The sequence below is a fragment of the Muntiacus reevesi genome, chromosome 2 (genome assembly GCF_963930625.1).
Source record: "Muntiacus reevesi chromosome 2, mMunRee1.1, whole genome shotgun sequence".
NCBI lineage: Eukaryota > Metazoa > Chordata > Mammalia > Artiodactyla > Cervidae > Muntiacus > Muntiacus reevesi.
This window is the reverse complement of record NC_089250.1, coordinates 143,039,055-143,063,104: the sequence shown is the minus strand read 5'-3', so window position 1 is coordinate 143,063,104 and position 24,050 is coordinate 143,039,055. Positions and strand designations below refer to the sequence as shown.

Here is a 24,050-nt window from a genome sequence, read left to right as displayed (position 1 = left end):
AGTTCCAGCCCTGAGATGTACATTCTACTTGGGAAAGTGCTATTCATTTTCAGGGGCCAGGAGATGGAAGGCGAGGTGGGATTGTAGAACTCTAAGTTATCTGAGGAGAAACTCCAGGGTCTGATAATGGGCAGGATCTGCCCTTGCAATCTGGGCATTTCAGTTTAAAGGGCCTTTACTTTTGCTGTCCAGGGGGAAGCATCTGAGCTCACCTCTGTACATTGTAAACGCACCTGGCTGCATTAGGCTGCCTTTCACAAAACTTTAGGGGAGGTCCCTCCAAAACTGCTATGTTGTTTTGGGGGTCCATAGGCATCAGATGGGAGAAGGCAATGGCAACCCACTCCAGTACTCTTGCCTGGAAAATCCCATGGATGGAGGAGCCTGGTAGGCTGCAGTCCATGGGGTTGCTAAGAGTCGGACACGACTGAGCGACTTCACTTTTGCTTTTCCCTTTCATGCATTGGAGAAGGAAATGGCAACCCACTCTAGTGTTCTTGCCTGGAGAATCCCAGGGACGGGGGAGCCTGGTGGGCTGCCATCTATGGGGTCGCACAGAGTCGGATACGACTGAAGCGACAGCAGCAGCAGCAGGCATCAGATGACTGAAGAGACGTAGGACACATGGTCTGAGCCAAAGTTATTATCAAAACTCAGTCTTCTAATGTTACCATGGGTTTCTAAAAATGAAGCTTTCTTGGGAGTCTTGAAGGTTCTCCTGGCTTAAATGACAGGAAAATGTCCTAAATGACTCTTGGTAAGCCCAACAAAGCACTTGATATTATTCTATTTGGGTTCTTTTAACAGTTAGTTTAGATTTGGCTTCCAGTTTAGTTCCCTGGTGACTCAGATGGTAAAGAATCTGCCTGCAATGCAGGAGACCTGGATCAATCTCTGGGTCAGGAAGATCTGGAGAAGGGAATGGCTGCCAACTCTAGTATTCTTGCCTGGAGAATTCCATGGGCAGAGGAGCCTGGCGGGCTACATATAGTCCATGGGGTCCCAAAGAGTTGGACATGACTGAATGACTAACACTTTCACTTTTTCACTTTTAGTTAAAGACCAAATGATTCTTCGCCTAAAAAATATGGTGTGAAACACACTACCTATTCAAGACAAAGGCATTGGGCAATGCCTTGGTTACCTGCTCTAGGGAACTCACAGCCTTGCTTTCACAATGCTTCCTCTTTTAAGTTAGAGAAGTCACAAACAAATATGATGTCAATGAAAACGAAAGTTGCTCAGACGTGTCTGACTCTTTGCGACTCCATGGACTGTTGCCTGCCAGGCTCTTCTGTCTATGGAATTCTCCAGGCCAGAATACTGGACTGGGTAGCTGTTCCCTTCTTCAGGGGATCTCCCAACCCAGGGATCGAACCCAGGTCTCCCGAATCGCAGGTGGCTTTTTTACCATCTGCATCAAAGTGTCACTTTAAAAGAAATTTCAGAAGGCACTAGTCAAATGTATTCAGGAAATCTCCCCAGCTGCATTTCTAGATTCAAGCATCACTTTTTGTCAGTTCCCTCCTCCTGTTCACCTGTGAAGCCTCTTCTACCTAGCACAGTACTATCCAAGAAAAATATAATGTGAGATCACATAGGTAAAATTTTTTTTTGGCCAAGCAGCATGTGGGATCTAAGTTGCCTTACCAATAATTGAAATTATGCCCCCTGCATTGGAAGCACAGAATCTTAACCACTGGACCACTAGGGAACTCCCCACATAGGTAATTTAAAATTCTCTAGTTGTCAAGTTTTTAAAAAAGTAAAAGCAAACAGGTGAAATTAATTTTATATATTTCATTTAACTTAACATATCCAAAATAGCTTCACTTCAATGTGTCACCAATATAAAATAATTAATGAGGAATCCTTACATTCTTCTTTGTATCAAGTCTTTGGAATCCAATATGTATTTTACATTCTAGCAAACCTCAGTTTGGATGAACCACATTTCATATGCTCAACAGCCACATATGGCCACTGAATTCTGTATCAGACACTGACGGTCCAGCAGATCAACTAAATAGCTCTGCCCAGTTTTGACAATCCAGCCTTGCATGGCCACAGTGTCCCCCTGCTTGCCAGCACAGAATCACTGGTCCGGCTCAGTCCCTCTTTTACATTCCTTGAGTGCACCATATTCACTCGCCTTCCATACCCCTTCCTTCCTTCTCCCTTTTGGCCTTGCCTTCACTTGCCTTTTAGTCTTTCCTAATTCTTAAAGGTCCAGTGCATTCTCCAGCCAATACAGTGCTTAAAATAAAGTGTCATATGATTTCATAATCAATTAGAAACTACCCTGCATTGGTCACTGTCATTTGACTTATGGTTCTTTTCCCCAATTATATTTGTTGAGTACAGCTCATGAAGCCTAGAACCATTGTTAACTGCTTACCAAATACTGACTGGCACCAAGTGAATGAAACCACTGTTCGAAGGACACCATGTTCTTATTCTTTCTTCACTACTGTAGCTACCATTTCTTAGCAATAGCTTGAGTTCAAGTTGTCTTTTACTCTAGCCAGTTAAGAACTCAAGTGTCCTCTAAATCACAAAAGAAATGGAGATCAGTTGATCTTGAAACTAACAGGAGTTAAGGGTATACTTTGGGACCTTTTGACTTAGCAGTCAATGTATCCAGAAGTTCACCTTTCAGCCAGAGTGATGTTTCCAATTCTCTTATGATGTTCTGCTTACATTTTCAACCCTCGGGTGGTTTACTCATCCCTCAAGGGCTTCCCTGGTAGCTCCTTGGTAAGGTATCCACCTGCCAGTGCTCGAGATGAGGGTTTAATCCTGGGTCAGGAAGATCCCCTGGAGATGCAAATGGCAACCCACTCCAGTATTCTTGCTTGGGAAATCCCATAGACAGTAGAGCCTGGCAGGCTCTAGTCTGTGGAGTCGCAGAAGAGTTGGACACAACTTAGCGACTAAACAGCAACAGAAATTCATCCCTCAAAACACAATTTTGCAATTTAGAGATTCTGCCTCCAGATGGTGATGGGGCATCTTGGCCATGGTTACACAATTCAGGCTATACAACATCTGTCAAATATTCTTAATTTAAAGATGATATTAATATTTGTTGAATACATTAAAGAATTCCTAAAGATTCTTTGGTACCTTTGTAACTTATTAACTCCTATTAATCATGGCTTTGGGGCTTCCCCGGTGGCTCAGTGGTAAAAAATCTGCTTGCACTGCAGGAGACTTAGGAGACGAGGGTTCGATCCCTGGGTTGGGTCGATCTCCTGGAGGATGGCATGGCAACCCACTCCAATATTCTTGCTTGGATAATCCCATGGTCAGAGAAGCCTGGTGGGCTACAGTCCATAGGGTCACAAAGAGTCGGACATGACTGAAGCGACTGAGCACGCACACACACACACACACAAACAAAAACAAACACAGACACAATCATGGCTTTAATACCTTTCCCAGATACTCACTGGATATTGGATATACCTTTCTTTCTAATTTTATATTGAACTCAAATTACTCCTGAACTTAATGAACAGTTCTAGAACTTAGTCTGTTGGACAGGAAAAGCCTCTGCAGCCAGTCATAGGGGCTTAGGACAGTGAAATCACCCCTGAGCTTTCTCAAAAACTCTTCATATCAAAAAAAAAAAAAGGTGGGTTTGAGGAGGTGAGTAAAAGAGCAACCTGAACATGGCCCTAAAAGTCCATTCAGTTAGGAGAAAAATGTCATCTTATATTAAAAAACAAAACAGAAAAATCAAACCCTTAGGTTAAACATGAGCTTGAACTTACAATGTTCCCTTCTGTAGAACAACCCGTTGGAACTGAAGTTTTTAAGTGACTTGAATCAAAGTTGAAAGAGATTTCTGAATAATACTTTACTAGGTTTCTAGCCTTCCCTAAACTTCTACTTCTGACACGTAGCTTTCTCAATTTCAAAATATCTAGGGAGACAAAAGGACCATGTGCAGTGATGCCCCACTGCCCCAGTCACAGCAAGGCCCTCTGGCCTGAGATAAAGGATGACTGACACCTGTACCTGAGAATTGACCTCGGATTTGGAGTTCTCAGCACGCCACTGGCTCACTGTCAGGAAAGGGACTTTCCTTTTATGTTCCTTGTTATTTATAGAATGTTCCATTTGTTTTTAGGAGTGGATACATGAGATATGTGAGATCAATTGTAAATTTTAGGAAAATCCATACAAACTTAGTGTTGGGTATTCATCCTAACACATTCCACTTTGAGGAATAGCCAAATCCATCTCCTAAAAGTGCTCTCCAAGCTGTGCACTGCCAGAGATGTTTCAGAAAACTCTGGGCTTATCACAGTTGCTCATTAAACATGACGCCTCAAAATCTCCTTCACTTTTCTCTCCAAAGTCTCATATGGATTTTCTCGACTTACGATATAAATGGTGTTATGGACTGGATGTTTGTGTTCCTCCAAAACTCATATGCTGAAATTCTAACTTCCAAGGTGATGGCATTAGGAGTTAGAGCCATGGAGGTAGTTAGGTCATGAGCAGGGAGCCCTCATGAATGCGATTGGTGCCCTTATAAGAAGGAAGCCTGCTTCCTCTGTCTCCCCATCTCCCTGCTCCTTCCCACCACATGAGGATACACAGAGAAGACAGCCATTTTCAAACCATGAACTGGACTCTCACCAGATGCCACCTGGATTGACCAGCACCTTGAACTTGGAGATCCAGCTTCCAAGAACTGTGAGAAATAAATGCGGTCTGAGTTGCCCAGTCTATGGTAATTGTTATAACAGCTAAAATAGACTAAGGCAAGTGGAAAGCCCTGAGAAACGAACTTAACAAAAATTCCCAATGCACTTAAAACAGAATCCAGACCCTGTGCTCTGGCCTAAAGATGCCAGGTAACACTGCTACCCACACTCTATTCCCAACTCACGTCAGCCTCTGTCTGCACATAATGCGCCAGGCCAAATATCCTCAGACCACAAAACTCTTTCCTGCCTCTATCATTTCTATTTTGAACATTCTCTCCACAGTCCCTTCCAGGTCCCAAGAGAAAATTTCCTTTTCTCAGCCTGCTCTAATAACCATTTCTAAAGCAGCCTCCTTGCCAACTCTGCCGAGGCACTGTTTATCGCATGATCTATTTCCTTCAGAGCCTTCATCACTCTCCTAAATAACCTAGGTTACTGATGTGGTTATTTATTTATCACCTTTCTCCTCCTATGAGCCTGGAAGCTCTAGAAAAGCAGGAACTTGCAGTCTTGTTGACCACAGTATCTCGTTGATGCCTAGATAGTGCTGAGCACGAGCAAGTAGTCAGTAGATACCTGTTGAGCCACTGACTCATATCATGACCTTCAATTTCTTTTCCCACAAACCACGTGCCCAGTACTATCAACCACTCAGTTAGCACACCAGAATTTCTCTCCTCCCACTTTTTCCTACCCCACTTCTGAAGACGGTCTACAATGACAGGGCTTCAGGGCTGGAGGCAAGAGGGAGGAGAATAGTGGGCTGTTGTTTTCTGAGGTTCAACCTCATTATCACGATAGACTAGTTAAAGTGTCCACAATCATACATACCGTGCATATTGTTGGATTTGTTACTAAAGCACTTTCCCTTGGCTCTATCAGCTCTGATTTCCCTGAACTCTCTCAAAGCCCAGTGACTTGAGGGGTTGGACTCTGGAGACAGAGAGACTTAATCTTGCAGCATGCAGCTTGGTTCTGCCACTTCCCAGCTATGAGAACTTATACTCCTCAAACTCCCACGTGTATGTATGCTGAGTCACTTCAGTTGTCTCTGACTCTTTGTGACCCCATGGACTGTAGCCTGCGTGGCTCCTCTATCTGCAGAATTTCCCAGGCAAGAATACTGGAGTGAGTTGCCATTTCCATCTCCAGGGGATCGTCCTGACCCAGGGATCCAACCAGCATCTCTTATGTCTCCTGCATTGGTAGGTGAGTTCTTTACCACTAAAACCACCTGGGAAGCCCCCTCAAGCTCCCATTTCTTCTATAAAATGGGGATGACAGAGTACCTACCTCTTAAGGTGGTTGTGGGACTAAGTGGATAATTCAGATCAAGGACTTATCAAGTGCATAGCACAGAGCACGCTACCAACAGTCATTACCCCAGCCCACTCCAGAGGTACGGCCCCTCCTCTGGTAACTCTCCACGGTTGCTTTTATCAATGATGTGTATTCTAGTTCAGGGTGTCTACAGAGTCATGGAACACAGAAAGCCAGTCAGCACACACTGCCCTCAAATTATCAGGGTGAGTGTTCTGAACAGAAGGAAAGGACCTTCTCCCACCTTTGTGATTCAGCACACCATCATCCGGCCTGCAACCAGAACGACAGTCACCAAGTAAGCATGTTGGGTGTTTAGTTGGACTCAGGTAAATGGGTTCCCCTCTGATCTCAGGCCAAGTGAGCAATGATTTGCGGAATGCTAGCAAACAAAACCAACAAAATAAAACCTATCCAGATCTGAAAGAGACACGTGCACCCCAATGTTCATCGCAGCACTGTTTATAATAGCCAGGACATGGAAGCAACCTAGATGCCCATCAGCAGATGAATGGATAAGGAAGCTGTGGTACATATACACCATGGAATATTACTCAGCCGTTAAAAAGAATTCATTTGAATCAGTTCTAATGAGATGGATGAAACTGGAGCCCATTATACAGAGTGAAGTAAGTCAGAAAGATAAAGAACATTACAGTATACTAACACATATATACGGAATTTAGATAGATGGTGGCGATAACCCTATATGCAAAACAGAAAAAGAGACACAGAAATACAGAACAGACTTTTGAACTCTGGGGGAGAACGTGAGGGTGGGATGTTTTGAAAGAACAGCATGTATATTATCTATGGTGAAACGGACCACCAGCCCAGGTGGGATACATGAGTCAGGTGCTCGGGCCTGGTGCACTGGGAGGACCCTGAGGAGTCGGGTGGGGAGGGAGGTGGGAGGGGGGATCGGGATGGGGAATACATGTAACTATATGGCTGATTCATGTCAATGTATGACAAAACCCACTGAAATGTTGTAAAGTGATTGGCCTCCAACTAATAAAATAATATTAAAAAAAAAAAAAAAAATAAAAAAAAATAAAACCTATCAAAGCAAGAGAAAGGAGGAAATCTTAGTATATGTTTGCCTAATATTAAACTCAGTGAGGGGTATGAAGAAACAACTTTCCTTAATTACAAGGTGATAAGCATTGCTGCCTCTCTCATACTTGCAAAGTGATTCTCTTCAAATAGCTCAGTGACAGGGCAAGGTGGTATGATAATTACTACAAAGATTTTCAGCTAACATAACAGGCTGCATTGTGTTTTAGATTTCTAGATAATAATATGTGAAACCTTATACATATGTAAGATCATAGCTGGGATTCCCAGGTGGCTCAGTGGTAAAGAATCTGCCTGCCAATGCAGAAGACCCAGGAGATGCGGGTTCAATCCCTGGGTCAGGAAGACCCCCTGGAGGAGGAAATGGCAACCCACCCCAGTATTCTTGCCTGGGAATCCCCACAGAAAGAAGAGTCTGGTGGACTAGAGTCTGTGGGGTCACAAAGAATCGAACACCACTGAGCATGCATGGAGGCACCTAGAAATCACTATACACTATATACTACTATATTGTTGTTGTTGTTTAGTTCCTAAGTCGTGTCCAACTCTTTTGTGACCCTATGGACTATAGCCTGCCAGGCTCCTCTGTCCATGGGATTTCATAGACAGGAATACTGGAGTGGGTTGCCATTTCCTTCTCCAGGGATACTCTACTATATGCTTGGTTTATTAATCACCTGCAAATTTATCTTGAATAAACCAAATCAACCTTGTGTCAATGATGGGGCAATTAAAGGAAACAGTCCTGCTGGCAACTTCTCTCAGGCAAGCTAATTCCCTATCCCTTCTTGCCTCAGTTTCTCCACATGAAAAATGGGGAGACAGTCATGAACAACCAGGGTTCAAATGAACAAAGGAACGATAATAGTGACAAATAATGAACAGAATAAAACTGACTGGAAAAAAAAAAACACAACTGACTGAAACCAGGGCCTTTGGAAAGCCGAGGTATGGTGTTCATGTCGTATTCTCTTGGAACAGGGATCAGAAGGCTGCAGGGTGGGGTGAGGGGAAAGCCCTCTGCAGAGTTACCTTCACGAACTGCACGTCGCTGAGGATGTGGACCGAGTAGTCGGGCGTGTAGAGGTTGTTGCTGCTGCTGCATAGCTGGGTGTTGCTTCCCCCAAAGTCGCTGCGCTCACGGTTCGGAGACTCCGAGCGGTTCAACCCACTGCAGCGGGAAGGGGACCGGTTTACTGCAGATGATGAGAGAGGAGATTGGGGGGGGGGGGCGGGTGAAAGGCAAGGAGGGTGGGGTGGAGAGGCAGTAGGGGGAATAAAAAGAGGGAGAGAGAGGAAGGGGTGTTGTTTACTGAGGTCCCACAGGACATTTAGGTTATGGCAACTCGGGGCCCTCACCTCTCCCCTCAGAGCCCAGGAAATGCCCTGCTGCTCCATTTATGAGTAACAAATTCAGACCTCTGGGCTCCACTTAGCTCAGGCTCCTTCCCTCCCCATGACCTCTACCAGTGGGGAGCTGGGTGGTCCACTGCCTTTCTTGGTTCAGGGGTAAGGAAGGGCAAGAGATGAGGACCCTGCTGGGAATGTGGGTGGCTACCCCAGACCATGAGACCCTTTATTAACCAAAGTGAGTTGTTTTATATAAACTCCATTCACAAACCTTCTTTCAGAAAGGCTGAAGCCTTAGGTTTGCCCTAAAAACCACCTGGCAAGCACAGATAACCAGCCCTCACTGTGGTGAGGCATTTCAGAGGGAATGTCAGGCCTGCTCCATAACTGGCAGGCAGGGACCAGCAGAGGCCCACAAACCATATGGACAGATATTTAAATCACATCAATAAACTGTTAAAATATGCTCTATACTTCTCCTTGACAAATATACCGTCTTAACAACCTAGTAGGCCAGGTCAGGCTCCTTAGATTTTTGTGCCAGAAAATAGGCTGTAGGGGAGACCCTGCCCTGCCCTAGGGCTTCCCGGCCTGGTCTCCTAGAGCCGTCTGGGTGGAAAATTCAGGATTCCTGTATCTGAAATATGGTCTAGAAGGAAAAGCACAGCTCTGGGTGGTATACATCCCTTTGGCTCTGTGAACTACTCACCCCACAGAGAGGAGGTGGAGCTGGGGAAGGCCAAAGTGGGGACCCCTCCGGGGGGATCTCAGGCAGGGCTGTCTCTAGGCTCACAGGCTGGAGGCTGGAATAATGCTCCAGACCTTCCGTCAAAGGCCTCCTGAATATTCCGAGTCAGTCTCTTTTTCCATTTTCAAGAACAACTTCTTGGGAAAGTACAATTATGACCGTATCACTTGATTTCAAAATGGACTGGGAACTGCCCTCCCAGGATCAACAGAAGAGAGGTTCCTAAGGTGACCCTAGCATTATCTCCACCACAGAATAACCCTGAGTGAGACTGCAAAGCCCTTTCCACTGCTCTGCATCCCTCTGACACCACTCTGCATTTCTTCCCAAGAAAGAGAAGTGGGAAGCTGCAGCCTCTCCTAATACAGTCAGTTCAGGGGCGCCAATGAAGAGCCTGATTGTTTAGAGATTAGGCTCCTCTTCCTTCAGGGAAGAACCTTAGGAATTTAATTCTGTTTCTTAAGATAATGCTGCCATCAATCAAAATGATTAGCATCTCTTTGGAGTGACTTCCAGAGGTCTGACGGTCTGTTTAGCTGTCAAGCTGTTACTGTTGTCTTGCAAACCATGTAGAGGAAAGATTAAAATGACAATATGTTAAATCATTTTCTCATTAGAGCCAGAATAATCATTGCCTTGATCAGATTATAGAATTAAGGGTTCTACCTCCAGTCTTTCTCTTCTTAGTTAAGTGTTATCCATATATACACTGTTACTTGAACCAGAAACCTGGGAGTCTCCTGCGACTCCTGCCAATCCATCAGCCCCACATCAGGTCTCTGTCTCCACTCAAGTCCCAGTTACCATCACTCTTGCCTAGACCACAGTCTGGTCTCCCCACTTATAATCTCATAATCTGTTCTCACCTCAGCTGTCAAAAGCACATTTTAAAAACACAAATCAGGGGACTTCCCTGAAGTCCAGTGGTTAAGAATCTGCCTTGCAATGTAAAGGACACAGGTCAATTCCTGGTGGGGGAATTAGCAACTAAGACCACATGCCAGAGCTGGAGAGTCTGTGCGCTGCAACAAAAGATCCTGAGTGCTACAACTAAGACCTAGTGTAGCCAAATAAATAAATATTAAAAACAAACAAAAACACACAAATAAATCAGCTTCCAGTTGAATCTAAGCCCCCCATGACTTGACCCCTGCTTTCCCATCTGATCTGCTCCTGGGGCTCTTCCCCACCTTGCTTGTTCTGCTCTAGCCTACTGGCCCCCTTGTGGATCCTCAATCATGTAAGCCTCCCCCACCTCAGTAGATGCCATTACCCCTGCTCCCCTCGCCCTCATTTTACCTTCATGCCCCCCTTTCTCTCCTCCAATCCCTGCACTCACTTTTCAGTCATTAGGTCTCAGCTGAACTATCACCTTCTCTGAAGACCTGGTCTGGCTACCCTAAGAATATTCCCCATATTTTCCTCAATCACTGTCCCCTGTTCATCCCTTTAAAACAGTTTTCACAAGTTTTAATTAATTACAGGTTTGTATTTATTTGTAACATCTGCTCAGTTCAATGCTAAATTCCATGAGGGCAGAGACCTTGTCTTTTCTGGTCATTGTTGTACATTCGGTATCTACCACAGTGCCTGGCCCAGAGTAAGCGCTCATTAAAGAAGGGTGGAATGAACAAGTCAGCACCTAACAGTCCCTGAAGGAGTTTTAATTTAGAATCTAAATTTTGTTAAAAAGGTTTCAGAGCTTTTAGTCACTCTGGAATCAGAAAGCTTTTTCCAGCAACCTAAGTCATTCCCGGTAGACTGATTTCTTGAAGTGAGGGGTGGGCAGAAGAACACTCCAGAAATGCACTGCCAAGGCCCCATAACTTGAGGAAGAGGCCTCAGGAAACATCAGAACTTTCTGTTTGTCTCTTTATTTAATAAGAGTGTGTGAAACCAGGAGTCCTGGAGTCCTGCTTACCAGCTGCGTGACACCAGAGTGACCAGGGGACGAGAGGAACAGTGATGGTGATGTGGAGAACAGAATAAAGCACCAATGTGACTACAGAGCAGCAGCATTGGGCAGAAAATGACCCATTTCACATTTGGCCTTGGTCCCTTGAAATAAATGGACAAGGTCTGGCTTGACCCACTATGGCTGTTCTGAGGTGGTGGCTGACTGAGTCAGTTGGTAGTGCTTCCTCAGGTCTGGCTGTCATGGAAAAGGGGGCAGGCAGTCCTGCAGGAGTGTGGCTTCCTTGGTTCGAGAAGAGTCTGGAAAACCACACCTTGATCTGGTAGGTTTTTGTCTTCAACTCAGTTTGGAACAAAGAGAGTGGGTGTGAGCAGGGGTTTGTGGCTTCAGTTGCCCTGAGAAATAACCACTGCTCATTGATAATCCTTCACTTTGCCTGGTGGGACCTGTGCCCCACAACCCCACACCTCTGTTCTATATTCTCATCCCTTATGTCATCATTCAAGACAGCTTCAGCAAGGCTGATAGGGAAATATATTGTGCTTACTAATCAACTTCCGCTTACTTACAAGCTATGACAAACCTAGACAGCGAACTAAAGAGCAGAGACATTACTTTGCTGACAAAGGTTCGTCTAGTCAAAGCTATGGTGTTTCCAGTAGTCATGTATGGATGTGAGAGTTGGACCATAAAGAAGGCTAAGCAGTGAAAAACTGATGCTTTTGAACTGTGGTGTTGGAGAAGACTTTTGAGAGTCCCGTGGACTGCAAGATCAAACCAGTCAATCCTAAAGGAAATCAGTCCTGAATATTCATTGGCAGAACTGATGCTGAAGCTGAAACGTCAATACTTTGGCCACCTGATGCCAACAACTGACTCACTGGAAAAGATCCTGATGCTGAGAAAGATTGAAGGCAGGAGGAGAAAGGGACAACAGAGGATGAGATGGTTGGAGGGCATCACTGACTTGATGGACATGAGTTTGAGCAAGCTCCAGGAGTTGGTGATGGACAGGGAAGCCTGGAGTGCTGCAGTCCAAGGGGTTGCAAAGAGTTGGACATGACTGAGCGACTGAAATGAACAGAATTAACTTCTGCCACTTGCTGTTGAAAACAGAGGAAACAGTTTCACCCCTGTTCTTCCCAAAGCTCTCATCTTCACCGGCACCCAGAGCAGGCACGTCACCCTGCTGTCACTCATAGGGCCCACACGTCAAACACAAGCAACATCACTGTTGTGCTGGGAGGAAAAACATGTTTCTTTCTTTTTTTTTTTTAAGTAAAGACAATGCTATTGAAGATTTATTCATAATATCCCAAAGGATTCCCAACACCAAAAGATACAACTGTCTTCAAAGGTTGGGTCTATAAAAGCCATCTTTAAAATGAAAAAGGAATCTTCATTTCATGACAAAGAAAGTCCCAGCCCATCTGACTGTTGTGCAAGATCAATGATTTTGTGTCCCAGAGCCTGACATTCCTCAATAGGTAGGATGCTGATGACTCGGCATTTTGGTAATTGTGCACATACACTCAGAAGTTTTTGAGCAAGGGAAATGGAAATGCTTTTAATAAAAAAAAAAGAGAAGAAATCAGTAACAGACGAGTGTCCCAGCAGCATGGCAAACTAGTTCAAGTTGTATAATTCCCCTTGGCATTTTCTAAGAGCATAGAGGCACAGCTTGGGGGAGTGAAGAGAGAAGAAAAATTCTAAGCACAGAGCAAAGAGGTCTAAGAGGCGACGGACTGGGCAGTGATGCATGAAACTGACCACAGGATCCCTCAGCAGGGCGCAGGCCAAGCTGTTGACATCTCCCATGCCCATCTTGCTCTTACATCATGCTCTCAATTTGGGTGGAGAAGTGTGGCAAGCTCATTCCTGCAGACTTCGTGTGGTTAGCCTGTAAGGTGCATCTGTCCTGGATGGCAAGTTGGAGTTCCTGAGGTTGGGTGGAGAAGACATTGGGGTAAAATCGGGTTGGGGTGAGAGAAGGGGTGGAAGAGGTTTTTAAAGTGCAGTCAGGGCTGGATGGAATCACCCCTCATTCTGCACGGATAGGCAGGGGCCCTGAAAACCTAGACACACCTCTGGGACTCTTGCTTTACTTGTGACACCTGTGCTCAGAGCTTTCGCAACTCTATCCCAGGAACAGGAGCCACGCACAGAAGAACACCTCATTCTCCTTTTCAGTCTGGGGATGTGAGAAGAGGTAGGGTTCAGCAGCTGCCTGCTTACATCTTTCCGAGTCTCACTGAGGGACAGCCCAATTTGGTCATAGTCACTATGCCACAGGCCATCTGTGTTTTCTAGACTGGATGGGGGAATTTAATTACACAGGCTTATAAGAGTACAAACTAGGATTATTAAAATTCATCATCCTGGGGTACTATTCAACATCAGACAACCAAATGCCAAAAGCTCTCTGTCAAAGCTACAATGTGAACTCTGCAAATCAGCCCAAGTTAGGAGCCCAGATGAACTCGCTCACGTTACATGGAGCTTTAATGGTTCCCAAATGTTTACCACGCAAGAGCCGACCCAAAGGAATATTTCCACTTACCACATTTCACAAAGTAAAAAGGTTATTTTTAGGTACTTCCTTTATATTCTGGGGAAAAAACTATCCTCACTGATCTCAAAGTACATTACAAATGCAACTGGGCATTGAAAAAGGACCCTTGCTTGCGGCCTCTCTCTTGCTTTTGTTCTTTCATGGATTCAGAAGGACTGTCATGGGGAACTTGAAATCATCTCTACCATCAGGAGAAGAAAAAAGGAATGAATCCAGGGAGAGAGAATGATAACTGTAGTGGGGCTGTGTACTCTCAGTGGTTTTATTTTTAAATGAAAACACCTGCAAATCTGGCAAATCACAGCACACTCTGGAGGTAAACCACACACACACTGCTCTCCTTATTTCACACTAAGTCTCAACTAGAAGGAAACTGCCTTTGCATAATAGTGGCAATATTTGGAGTAGGGACCGCCGGCCTCAATCCAAGGTGAGTACCATAGTTCATTAGCACAGCTGCTTTCAAAATGCAAACAAGTCACAGCCCTCTAGAGGGCACAACAGGCCTGCATTCAGAAATGCAGTGAGGTCCCAGGCAATAGAACAGGGCTTAAGGGAGTTGGATTCTTGTACTCAGCCCTCTACATCCTAATTACACCTCTGACACTGACCCAACGGCTTAATTTCTTAAAGCTGTTTCCTTACCTATTGTTCCCAAATAATTTCTGCCCATCTCCTAAGGTGGTTGTGGGGATTTAAAAAATAACCAGGCTTTTTTTTTTTAAAAACTTAAAAGCCCTCTTAATTTCCAGGGACTCCCCTGGAAGTCCAAAGGTTAGGACTCTGTGCTTCCACTGCAGGGGGCATGAGTTCAATCCCTAGTGGGGGAACTAAGATCCTGCCTGCCATGCGGTGTGACCAAAAAAAAAAAAAAAAAAAGGGAGTAAGACATAACAAGTGTAAATTAATGTATCTGGGTAATAAATCAAGTATGGGGCCAGAATGTACCCAGAACTGCTTTCTGTAAATCCAATGACTGAGGTTTCTTCTTCTGCTGATACGGAACAGAAGCAAGAATGACTGGAAATACTAAATTATAGGATTATACTGATGAACTAGAACTAACCTTCTGTTAAGTAGGAAGTTATCATTAACTAGGTTGTCTGATGAGCTGAGGGTTAATTTTTAAAAAGTATGTCCCTGCTCTCATGCTTTCATTCTTCTTTTTTAACGCTTTGATCTTTTTAGTTGAAAATCTTTTAAAAATGTGCATCTTCCCTTTCTGCTGAAACTAAAGAGCACATTATTCATTCACCAAGACTCCCCACGTGGGAAGGATCTTGAAAGTCCATGATGTGGTTGTTTCTAATTTTGCTGGCATGTGGGAGTGGCCACTCAGCTGGTAAGGGCACCAGATTGGCATCTCCGATGGGCCACTCTCCTGTAGTCATCATAAAGGCATGAGCTCCCACAAAGTGAGGAGAAAAAATTTATTTCTTGGTGGAAAATCACCATGAAGTAAGAGAGAAAACTGATGAAATTGGAGAAGGTGGTTAATTTGTCTTATACAGATAAACATGGGAACCAGATGGTTTTTGATGGAAAACTCTGACTTGTGAGAAAGTAGAAGTCAACATAAATAGTTCTGAAGTTGCAAATGTGGGAGTTTGAGGTCTCAGCCTATTTGAATGTTGAGAATCTACTATATACACAGTGAAATACAACTGATTTCTTGATGATGAGGCTACGGTGGGGCCTCAGAATCACTACCATAGCAATGGAATAAGGAAGACAGATGTAGAGGGTGTGGGAAATTGGATTGTGCTTTAACTTCAGGGTAACTTAAATAAATCCTTAGTTTGGTCATTATTTGCTCCATGAAACTAAGAAATCAACTTCTAGGGATGAAAAAAAGAAAAAACAAGCTCTTAGCTGATTGTTCATTCTACTCCATCTTTGAGTTATAGTATAGAGCTGCTTTACCTGATTAAAAAGAAATTGGTAACTTTTCATTAACAGAAGAGGTTAAACCTAATGAAAAGTTGTTCTGAAGTTTTTAATATAGCATCCTTTGTGTGAGCACAGCCAGTGAGATTATGGTCAATACACTGTAACATTTCTAGGAAGATGAGGTAGGGTTAGTGGTTAACTGAGGTCAGAGACTACATAGAAGAAAAGACAGAGGAAAAATGGAAATAAAGCATAGCCTTTCATTGTTTTCTCCCATTTTTCACCTGCTGCACCTCTTATCCCTCCTTTCTGCAGTCAGACAAACAATAAGAAAAAACTCAAACCATTCCCCCCCAGCCCTCCCCATTTCTCACATGGATGCACAGACATATCCCTGGGGGCTCAGTTCATAAGTGACACCACCGTACCAGCAATGCTTGGGCAGTGAGTACCAGTGAGTATTAGCCGTGCATCGTGCTATGCCTTCGTCCTGGGTGTGTCTGTTGGGAGAGGCTAGTTTTCACGTGGGACAGTGACAGAGACCAAAGGCCTCTTGTAAACCCCATGAATCTATGGAGACCCCGTGGATCTATGGAGACCGAGACCCCATGCATGTTTACCTGGGGAGCCTGCCAGAGAGTCCCCTCTGCTGAAGGCGAAGGTACGAGACACAGAGACGGGCACTAAAGAGTCAAGGATTTGTGAGTTGCGAAGGGGAAGATAAACACAAAAGGAGAGAGACAAAGAGCAAAGTGGGTGAGACAGTCTGCTCCTGGATCTTCACAATATCCCATTTCTCTGCCAAAGGGAGTCTTGCCCCTGGAAACATGGAAATCACATCTTCTCACAAAGTCACTCTCCGGAAAGAAGAAAATAAATAGATTTTGCTGAAGGTCTTCCAAAAAGATGCACAGTAATCTCAGAGGGGATGAGACCCACCAGTGGCAAGAACAGGCAGTGCCCCAGCAGCGAGTAGGCGTGGGCAGTGCTCCGTCTGAGGCGCCTTTTTGAGCCAGCACATGTGTTGGGAGCCCAGCACTGCATTCCCCCAGGCCCTTCCGACTGCCTTAGGGCTTCTCACCTGCAGCAGGGCTGAAAGCAAAGTGCAAGCTCCTGCTAGGGGCATCCTTGAGGAAGAGGAGGCCATCTTCTGCCTGGGACTCCTAGGAGTTCCCTCAGTGGGCACAGTGCTGGGGACAGCTAGAGCCTCGGGACACAGGAGGGGCAGTTTCTAGCAATCTTAATGTGAATCAACTTGGTAAACTAAATCATAGTCACTTAGCAAGTACAAGTGCTCCAAGCACCTCTCTTCCTATCCCCTTTTCCTTCTCTTTCTTTCCCCACAGTCTGAAATGGTGCTGGCTATCACTTGGGGCCTGGGTGAAGTGGAGTGTGTAGTAATATTCCAGTCCTTCCCCAACCTTGACCCTGATTGAGCAGTATTTCCGGGAGGGACCTGTCTTTATCCCTCTTTTCTGATCATTCCCAGAGTCCCTTCCAAGAAGCTAAATGAAGTCAGTCTGCAGGGGACAGCACACTGAAACAGGTGGTTTTGGCAGTCTTAGTTGCTGCACCCGATGACTTGCCTGAAATTACCCAACAGTGTAAAGGGGAGAGGGGAGAGCCTTATCCTACCTGATAATCATTTACTTTGTCAAATAATCATATTCTTTGTCAAAGAATATTTAAATGGGCCCCTAGTGTTGCAAGACACACTGGAATAAGAAACCCCATTGTCTTGAGAAGAATCCTAGTGCTTCCAGGCCACAAATTAAATATATGTCAGTCAAGCAAATAGGAGACTTGTTCTCTCCCACTTCCACACCCCTGTGGGCATCTGTTCTGGTCACGCTGAGCTCAGGCCCCATTCCTCCAGATTACCAGGCTCACTGTGGTCCTCTTGGGTTCCCTGGCAATCAGAACCAAGACAAAAAAGACAGTGCTGACTGTGTTTCCTTCACCTAGTACAGGATAAGCAGAGGACAGACTTATAACCTCAGTCTCAACTTTGAGACATCGGTCACAAGGCCAGTGTTCTGGCAAACTCAACATCTCATTTATCACCCTCAAGGCTGACAACGCTCTAGATTGACATCAAGGACAGGGCTAGTTAGGTAGACTGAGATCCTACAAGGATCTACCACCTTGTGGTTCAGCCTTAAGCTCTTCCTTAACCTACAAGTAAGGTTCTTGGACAGTGAAAGATGCTGGGTGGCTGGACCTGGGCTGAGAGGTGGACCTGGAATAAGCAGGGGCAGGGGGTAGTGGTGGTGGTCTTTGCAGTTATCCACACCTCACTCTATTAGGTGTGGAGGGCTCATGGGGGAGAATGGAAAATATCTCTATATCACTACAAGCTAATTTGATTTCTTTTTCCTCCTGAAGATGGATAAATAAAGATGCTCAGAAGTGCGGAGGGAAAGAGAGGTTAATATTTCTTTTTAGTTAACCAGTTTTGAAGGAGAGATTACTATTGCAGGTTTATTCTGTCTCAATGATAAAATGGATTTTGATTGAAAGAACTAGAGTCAGGAAGCAAGGAGGAAACCAGACAACATTTTCCTAATACTTAAAAAAATTTTTTTTAAAGAAGAACGTCATGTAAATTAGATTGCTTGGGACCTTTACACAGCAATTTACCCCTAGAGTCCCCACTTCTTTTGGTCTTATGTAAAGGCCAACACATCTAGATAACACTCTGAATCTCAGTAGTCACTCTACCTTGTGCAAGTACCAATGTGATGGCTGGTGGAGACCTCCTTTAGAGAACCAAGGTCTACTTTGTCCTATAGACCATCCCTCTCCCATATCTTGACTTCTTGTTCTGCCAACTGATGCTTCTTTCACCAACCTTAATTGAGGTTTGCCGGTTTATAACATAACAGGGTTTTTTATGTTACAGCCCTCCTTCCACATATGTGGGACCACTCCTTGGGTGTGGGCAGCTATTTCAATTTCATTTAAGCCCTCTGTTGGGCCAGGATGGGAAATTACACTGTAAATTGTCCCAATATTCCCACATAGAAATGATATCCTGGAACACGTTGGATCTAAGATCTGTATTTCATTGTGCTGTTTGAATGAGTTGGGCCCCTGGAATGCATTGAGCTAAATAATTGCATTGAGGTGATTTGGAGCAAGTAGTTTCTTTAGTTTCTCTATTAAAACAGTATCTGCTTTTCAGGTGCCATAGATTGTAAGTTCAAGTTTTGGGACCCTCTGATAAATCCCAATATAAAGCACTATGGAAGATTTTTTTTTTTTATGATGAGAAAAAACACCCCTTTGGCATTAAAATGGCCACCATAAATACTAAGAGCTGAAAGCAATGCAAAGGCAGACTGGTGAATCAAAGACAAATCTAGAGAAATAATGCTTTCTGGATCACACTTCTATCACAACAAATGCCATGCCCTCTAAACACAAATACGATAACTGATGCAGGAAGCAGAGAGAAGGCAGAGCACAGAAGGGGCAGAGAACACCCACCAGCAGCCTGTGCCAACCCCTGCCATCAGCATGCACGGCCAGCCGCAGACCCCTCTCCACCTGCTGAGATGTGGTCAATGAGCAAAGAGAAGCAGATGAGCAACATACGTGCCAGCCTGGGGTTTACATCCTAAGATCTTGCTGTTGCTGCTTACTAAATGCCACAGACATAATAATAGCATATTAAGGTTTGCAAGTAGAGGACAGAGGGTGAATTATCACAGTACAGAAGGAACGGTTCAACCTCCAGCAGAGCACACAAAACCGCCTGCTTGCATTCCCTGGCAGGTGACAGCAAATGGTGCCTCCCCTCACAACCTCCCTCGCTGGTCATTCATCATTCTGCACATGAGCAGAGAAACAGCAGAAAACATTCTAGACTCTCAGAAACTAAGCCCCCCGTGGCCTGTGGGTACCTGGCAGAAAGCAGTGTTCCTGGCAGAGCATACAGAGAGGCTGCCAGCATTTTTGCTAGTCCCAGCCCAGGCTGAGAGTGGTCGGTCCGGGTCCCCAGACTGGGCTGAGGCAGGACCTCGGCAGGGAGGATGAGGGAGGGGTTTGAGAGATACATACGAAAGACAGAGGATCCAGCCAGACTTCCAACCTTCCGCACATCGTTATCTAAGGACAGAAGGATGCAGTGTGTTTCAGAGGCAATTCAGAAAACACACCTTCTTAAAGGAATTCTCCCTCTTCCACCCCACCCACAGCACCAATCAACCCTGCAAAAATAGGGTAATCAGGTGGAAGTATAAAGAGTAAAATAAACGTGTCTTTTCATATTGAAAATTACCACTATCCATCCCTAACACTGGATAATGTTACAGTCTACCATGTACTTCCACTTCTAAAGTCTGGGAAAGTAAAGGGCTTGTCTGGGGTCCATAACAGGAGTCATGACTTGGAACCCAGATGCATTTTCTCCACTATCCCACTGCTTCCCCAATAAGGTATGGCTTGGAAACTGGAATACCTGAGCAAGCAGTGGTCATGATGGCTGGGACACCATAGTAGGTGAAGGCTCCGTTCTCGAAGCGAAGGCCTTCCTTACCAACCTCCACCTCCACTTTACCCTGGAGAAAGAAGGAAGTGTGCTAAGGGTGTGGACGAGCACTTCCAGCTCTTTTAGTGAAGACGACCCTAAGCACTTCTGTTTGGATAATAAATGGACCTAAAACCTTATCACAGGAGAATGTGAATTCCATCTAGATATGTTTTGGAAACAGCAGCTTTAACTTCAGGAGCCCTTGGCAGTAAAGTCCTTGCTTAGTTCATAAAGAAGTAACCAGTCATGAACATGCAAGCTTTCCTTGAAGACTCCTTCATGAGGCAGGTCCAGCTAGCTCAGGACCCCATAAATCCCATAAACTGCTCCAGTGGTATAGTCTGAGACAAGACCATCTCTATTATCTCTAGCTGAGATAAAGCCAGATTCTGTGAGAAGCTTGCGCATATGGTATGCTGTTAGGGGTCTGAAACCGTGTATGTGCACTGCAAGGATCCATCCCAGACCCTACAAGGTCTGTACTATTTTTACCCCCAGTTTTAAAGATGAATCAATTTTGAGGCTCATAAAGATTACATAACTGAGTCAAGGTTAGTTAACTAGTACCAATATTGGAATTTCAAAACTAGGTCTTTCCAATTTCTGAACCTACCCTCTTGCCCCTATATTTTACCCCCGCCAAGATTTATTTGAAAATGGTTACATTTATATTAGGCATAAGACTCTACTTGCATTCCTTGTGTTATATAAACAATGTAAACACCCTTCTCAATTTCCAACAGTAAAGAATGCGACTCCATTTCTGGAGAAGGCAGCATTTTAACGAGGCTATCTGGAAGGATGGGTTTGAGGCATATACCGTGTCCGAGCAGACGGGTTGCCAGGGGGACTGTAACAGAGAGGCCCTTTCTAAGTCAGTGTGAATTTAATTAAGATTTTAAGACAATCATTGTATTTAGGGTTCACCAGATTCTATTGGGAAGAGATGGTTAATAGGGACAGGACTAATGGTGGAGCCAGGCCAGGAGGCGGGCTGGAACCATGCCTGACACTTATTTATAGGCCTCTCCACTGAGCGACTGCACTGAATTGAACTGAACCACTTATTTACAGCCTCCTCAGGGCAGGGGGTGGTGACTGTACTCATGTGCGTACCAGGAAGATGCTGCATCTCTCTCATTTGCTTGTTTATTCCCTTATAGTTCCCTTAAGGAGAAGATTAAGGGACTGCAACAGTTGAAGTGTGGCAGAGAGAGTGGATGTGTTCCATGTGCCTCCAGAGAGCACAGCAAGGACCAGTGGGTGGAAATCAGAGGTGGTGAGATTTTAGCGAGACAGAGAGAAGAGCTTAAAACAAGGAGTGCCTGAAATTTGGGAGGCAGTGCACAGTTGCATTCCTGGGCATGGCCAAGCAGAGACAAGAGGTGATAGGGATATTGTAGGACACCAGTTTAGGAAGTTCAGCAGCAGAACCCCCTTGGTTGGGAGTTACCCACTGCACCCCCAACTACAAACATTGCTGACATCAGACTAAATGCCATCTAGATCCCATCACTCTAGGATGACAGCCAGTCACACTGGTCTCCTTCTGTGAGTCATGGACAAACGCCCGCCCCTGCTGGCCTTGCTCCCAAGGCAGCCTTGGAACTTGGCTTGGAGGAGGCATGGGCATTCCTCTTCAGCCTGTAGAAGTCCCATCTTGCCCTTGGAGGGTCCAGGGCTTTCCCACTCACCTGCAGAAGCAGCACAAAGTAGTCCACAGGGCGGTTGCGCTGGTAGAGGTAGTGTTCTGGGGCCTTCTTGTTCTTCTCATCAAACTTCAGCTCCTGAATCACGTTGGGATGTTTCAAGAGCCGGAGCAGGATCTTCTCAGAGAGGTACAGAGACTTAAATGGCTCCACTTCTAGGGGAGAGTGAAGGTAAGAGGAATCGGCAGCAGGGAGGAGTCAGGGTGGACACACCAGAGCCATTCCGGCTCCACGCTCCATCCTGCAATTCCCTTGGGTGGGTGGGTGGGTGGGGGGTGTCTTAAGCCCAGTGTGCATCTTCGGGCCCTCTGGGGATATGGGTCCCTGCACTGGCATCTCAGGCTGCTGTTTTGACAGTGTCCATTTTGTTATTAATTTTCTCCTTCATTTTCTTTAAAGCTGCACATAGACTTAAAAAAGAAGAAAATCCTGCCATTTGTGACAGCACAGATGAACCTGGAGGATGTTATGCTAGGTGACATAAGCCAGGCACAGAGGGACAAATACTCCATGATACCATTTATATGATGAATCTAAAATAGTCAAATTCATAGAAACAGAGAGTAGAATGGACTGGGAGAAGGAGGTAATGGGGATATTAGTCAGAGGGTATAGAGTTCCAGTTATGCCAGATGAATAAATCCTAGAGATCTACTGCACAGCATATAGAGCCCAAGAACAATACTATACTGAAGACTCTATAGAGAGTCCCTTGGACAGCAAGGAGATCCAACTAGTCCAACCTAAAGGAAATCAGAACTGAATATTCATTGGAAGGGAATATTCATATTCATTGGAAGGACTGATGCTGAAGCTGAAACTCCAATACTTCTGGCCACCTGATGCCAAGAACTGACTCCTTGGAAAAGACCCTGATGCTGGGAAAGATTGAAGGTGGGAGGAGAAGGGGATGACAGAGGGTGACATGGTTGGATGGCATCACCTACTCCATGCACATGAGTTTGAGTAAACTCTGGGAGTTGGTGATGGACAGGGAGGCCTGGCGTGCTTCAGTCCATGGAGTCGCAAAGAGTCGGACATGACTGAGCGACTGAACTGATACTTAAAATTTTGCTAAAATCTTATGTTAACACACACACACACACACAGATAGTAATAACACATATAGAAGGTGGGAGGAAACTTTTGGAAGTGATGGATATGTTTATGGAACAGGTTATGATGATGGTTTTATGAACGTATGTGTATTTCCAAGCTCATCAAGTTGTTTACATTAAATATGTACCATTTTTTGCATGTCAACTATACTGCAATAAAGTGGTTTAAAAAGCAACTGGAGTTGAACATGGATAAGTAAGCCATGTGAACATGGCTAAAAGGCTTTAATGCTATGATCAAATGAAATATGGAGAATTTAATCTGACTTATTTGTATGATGTATATCTGTTGAGTGAAATGAAATTTCAAGTTAACAGGAACACTTAATTATTTAAGTGGAAAGTTCTCAATAAGAAGCATCATTGAATCATATTTACATATTAATATTATTTATTAATATTATTTATATTATATTATTATTTATATTATGTTATACTATAGTATTATATTAGCCGCTTCCCTGGTGGCTCAGATGGTAAAGTGTCTGCCTGCAATGCAGGAGACCCGGGTTCAATCCCTGGGTTGGGAAGATCCCCTGGGGAAGGAAATGGCAACCCACTCCAATACTCTTGCCTGGAAAATCCCATGGAGAGAGGAGCCTGGTAGGCTGCAGTCCATGGGGTCGCAAAGAGTTGGACACGACTGAGCAACTTCACATAGTATTGTATTATGCATATCATTATATTTACAGATACATCTGCTTTGTTCTAGGAAATCAGATACCCAGTTGACATCTGTAGTCAACATTGAGAGATTATATTAGAACTATAAAGTCAGAACTATATTACATGTTGATAACCCTAAAGAAGCTCCAATTTAAAATTTTCTACCTTTTAGCATCTGGAACAGTACTAGCATTCATTATACACTCAAAAAATACATGCTGGATTAATTAAATAGTGAACTTACTAATGTGTGTGATTGTTGTAGGTCAGCACATTAATTAGGCATGAGTGAGAAGATTAGACAATTCAAAGACAATTTTACCTTCTTTACAAGAAGGAGAAGTTTATCTTTGGATCCTCTCTTTTTTTCCTCTAAATATTCTGGGATTCACAATTTACGTCTGTATTTGAAGAACTCATAGCTCACAGG

The 24,050-nt window shown here is 44.5% G+C and overlaps 1 protein-coding gene across 4 annotated transcripts in view; it reads right to left on the bottom strand.

The window, feature by feature from the left end:
• Positions 1-24,050, bottom strand: part of CNNM1 (cyclin and CBS domain divalent metal cation transport mediator 1) — a 65,875-nt gene that overhangs the window by 7,634 nt on the left and 34,191 nt on the right. For 3 of the 4 annotated variants that reach the window (XR_010661549.1, XM_065923071.1, XM_065923073.1), the window contains exons 4-7: positions 21,822-21,991; positions 20,056-20,155; positions 19,656-19,703; positions 8,151-8,314 (exon numbers count right to left, since the gene is read on the bottom strand). Coding sequence is in view for 3 of the 4 variants with exons in the window: in XM_065923071.1 (XP_065779143.1) it covers positions 8,151-8,314; positions 19,656-19,703; positions 20,056-20,155; positions 21,822-21,991 (482 nt within the window). In the remaining variant the exon portion in view is untranslated. The remainder of the gene's footprint in view (positions 1-8,150; positions 8,315-19,655; positions 19,704-20,055; positions 20,156-21,821; positions 21,992-24,050) is intronic. The other variant, XM_065923072.1, reaches the window with a different exon arrangement.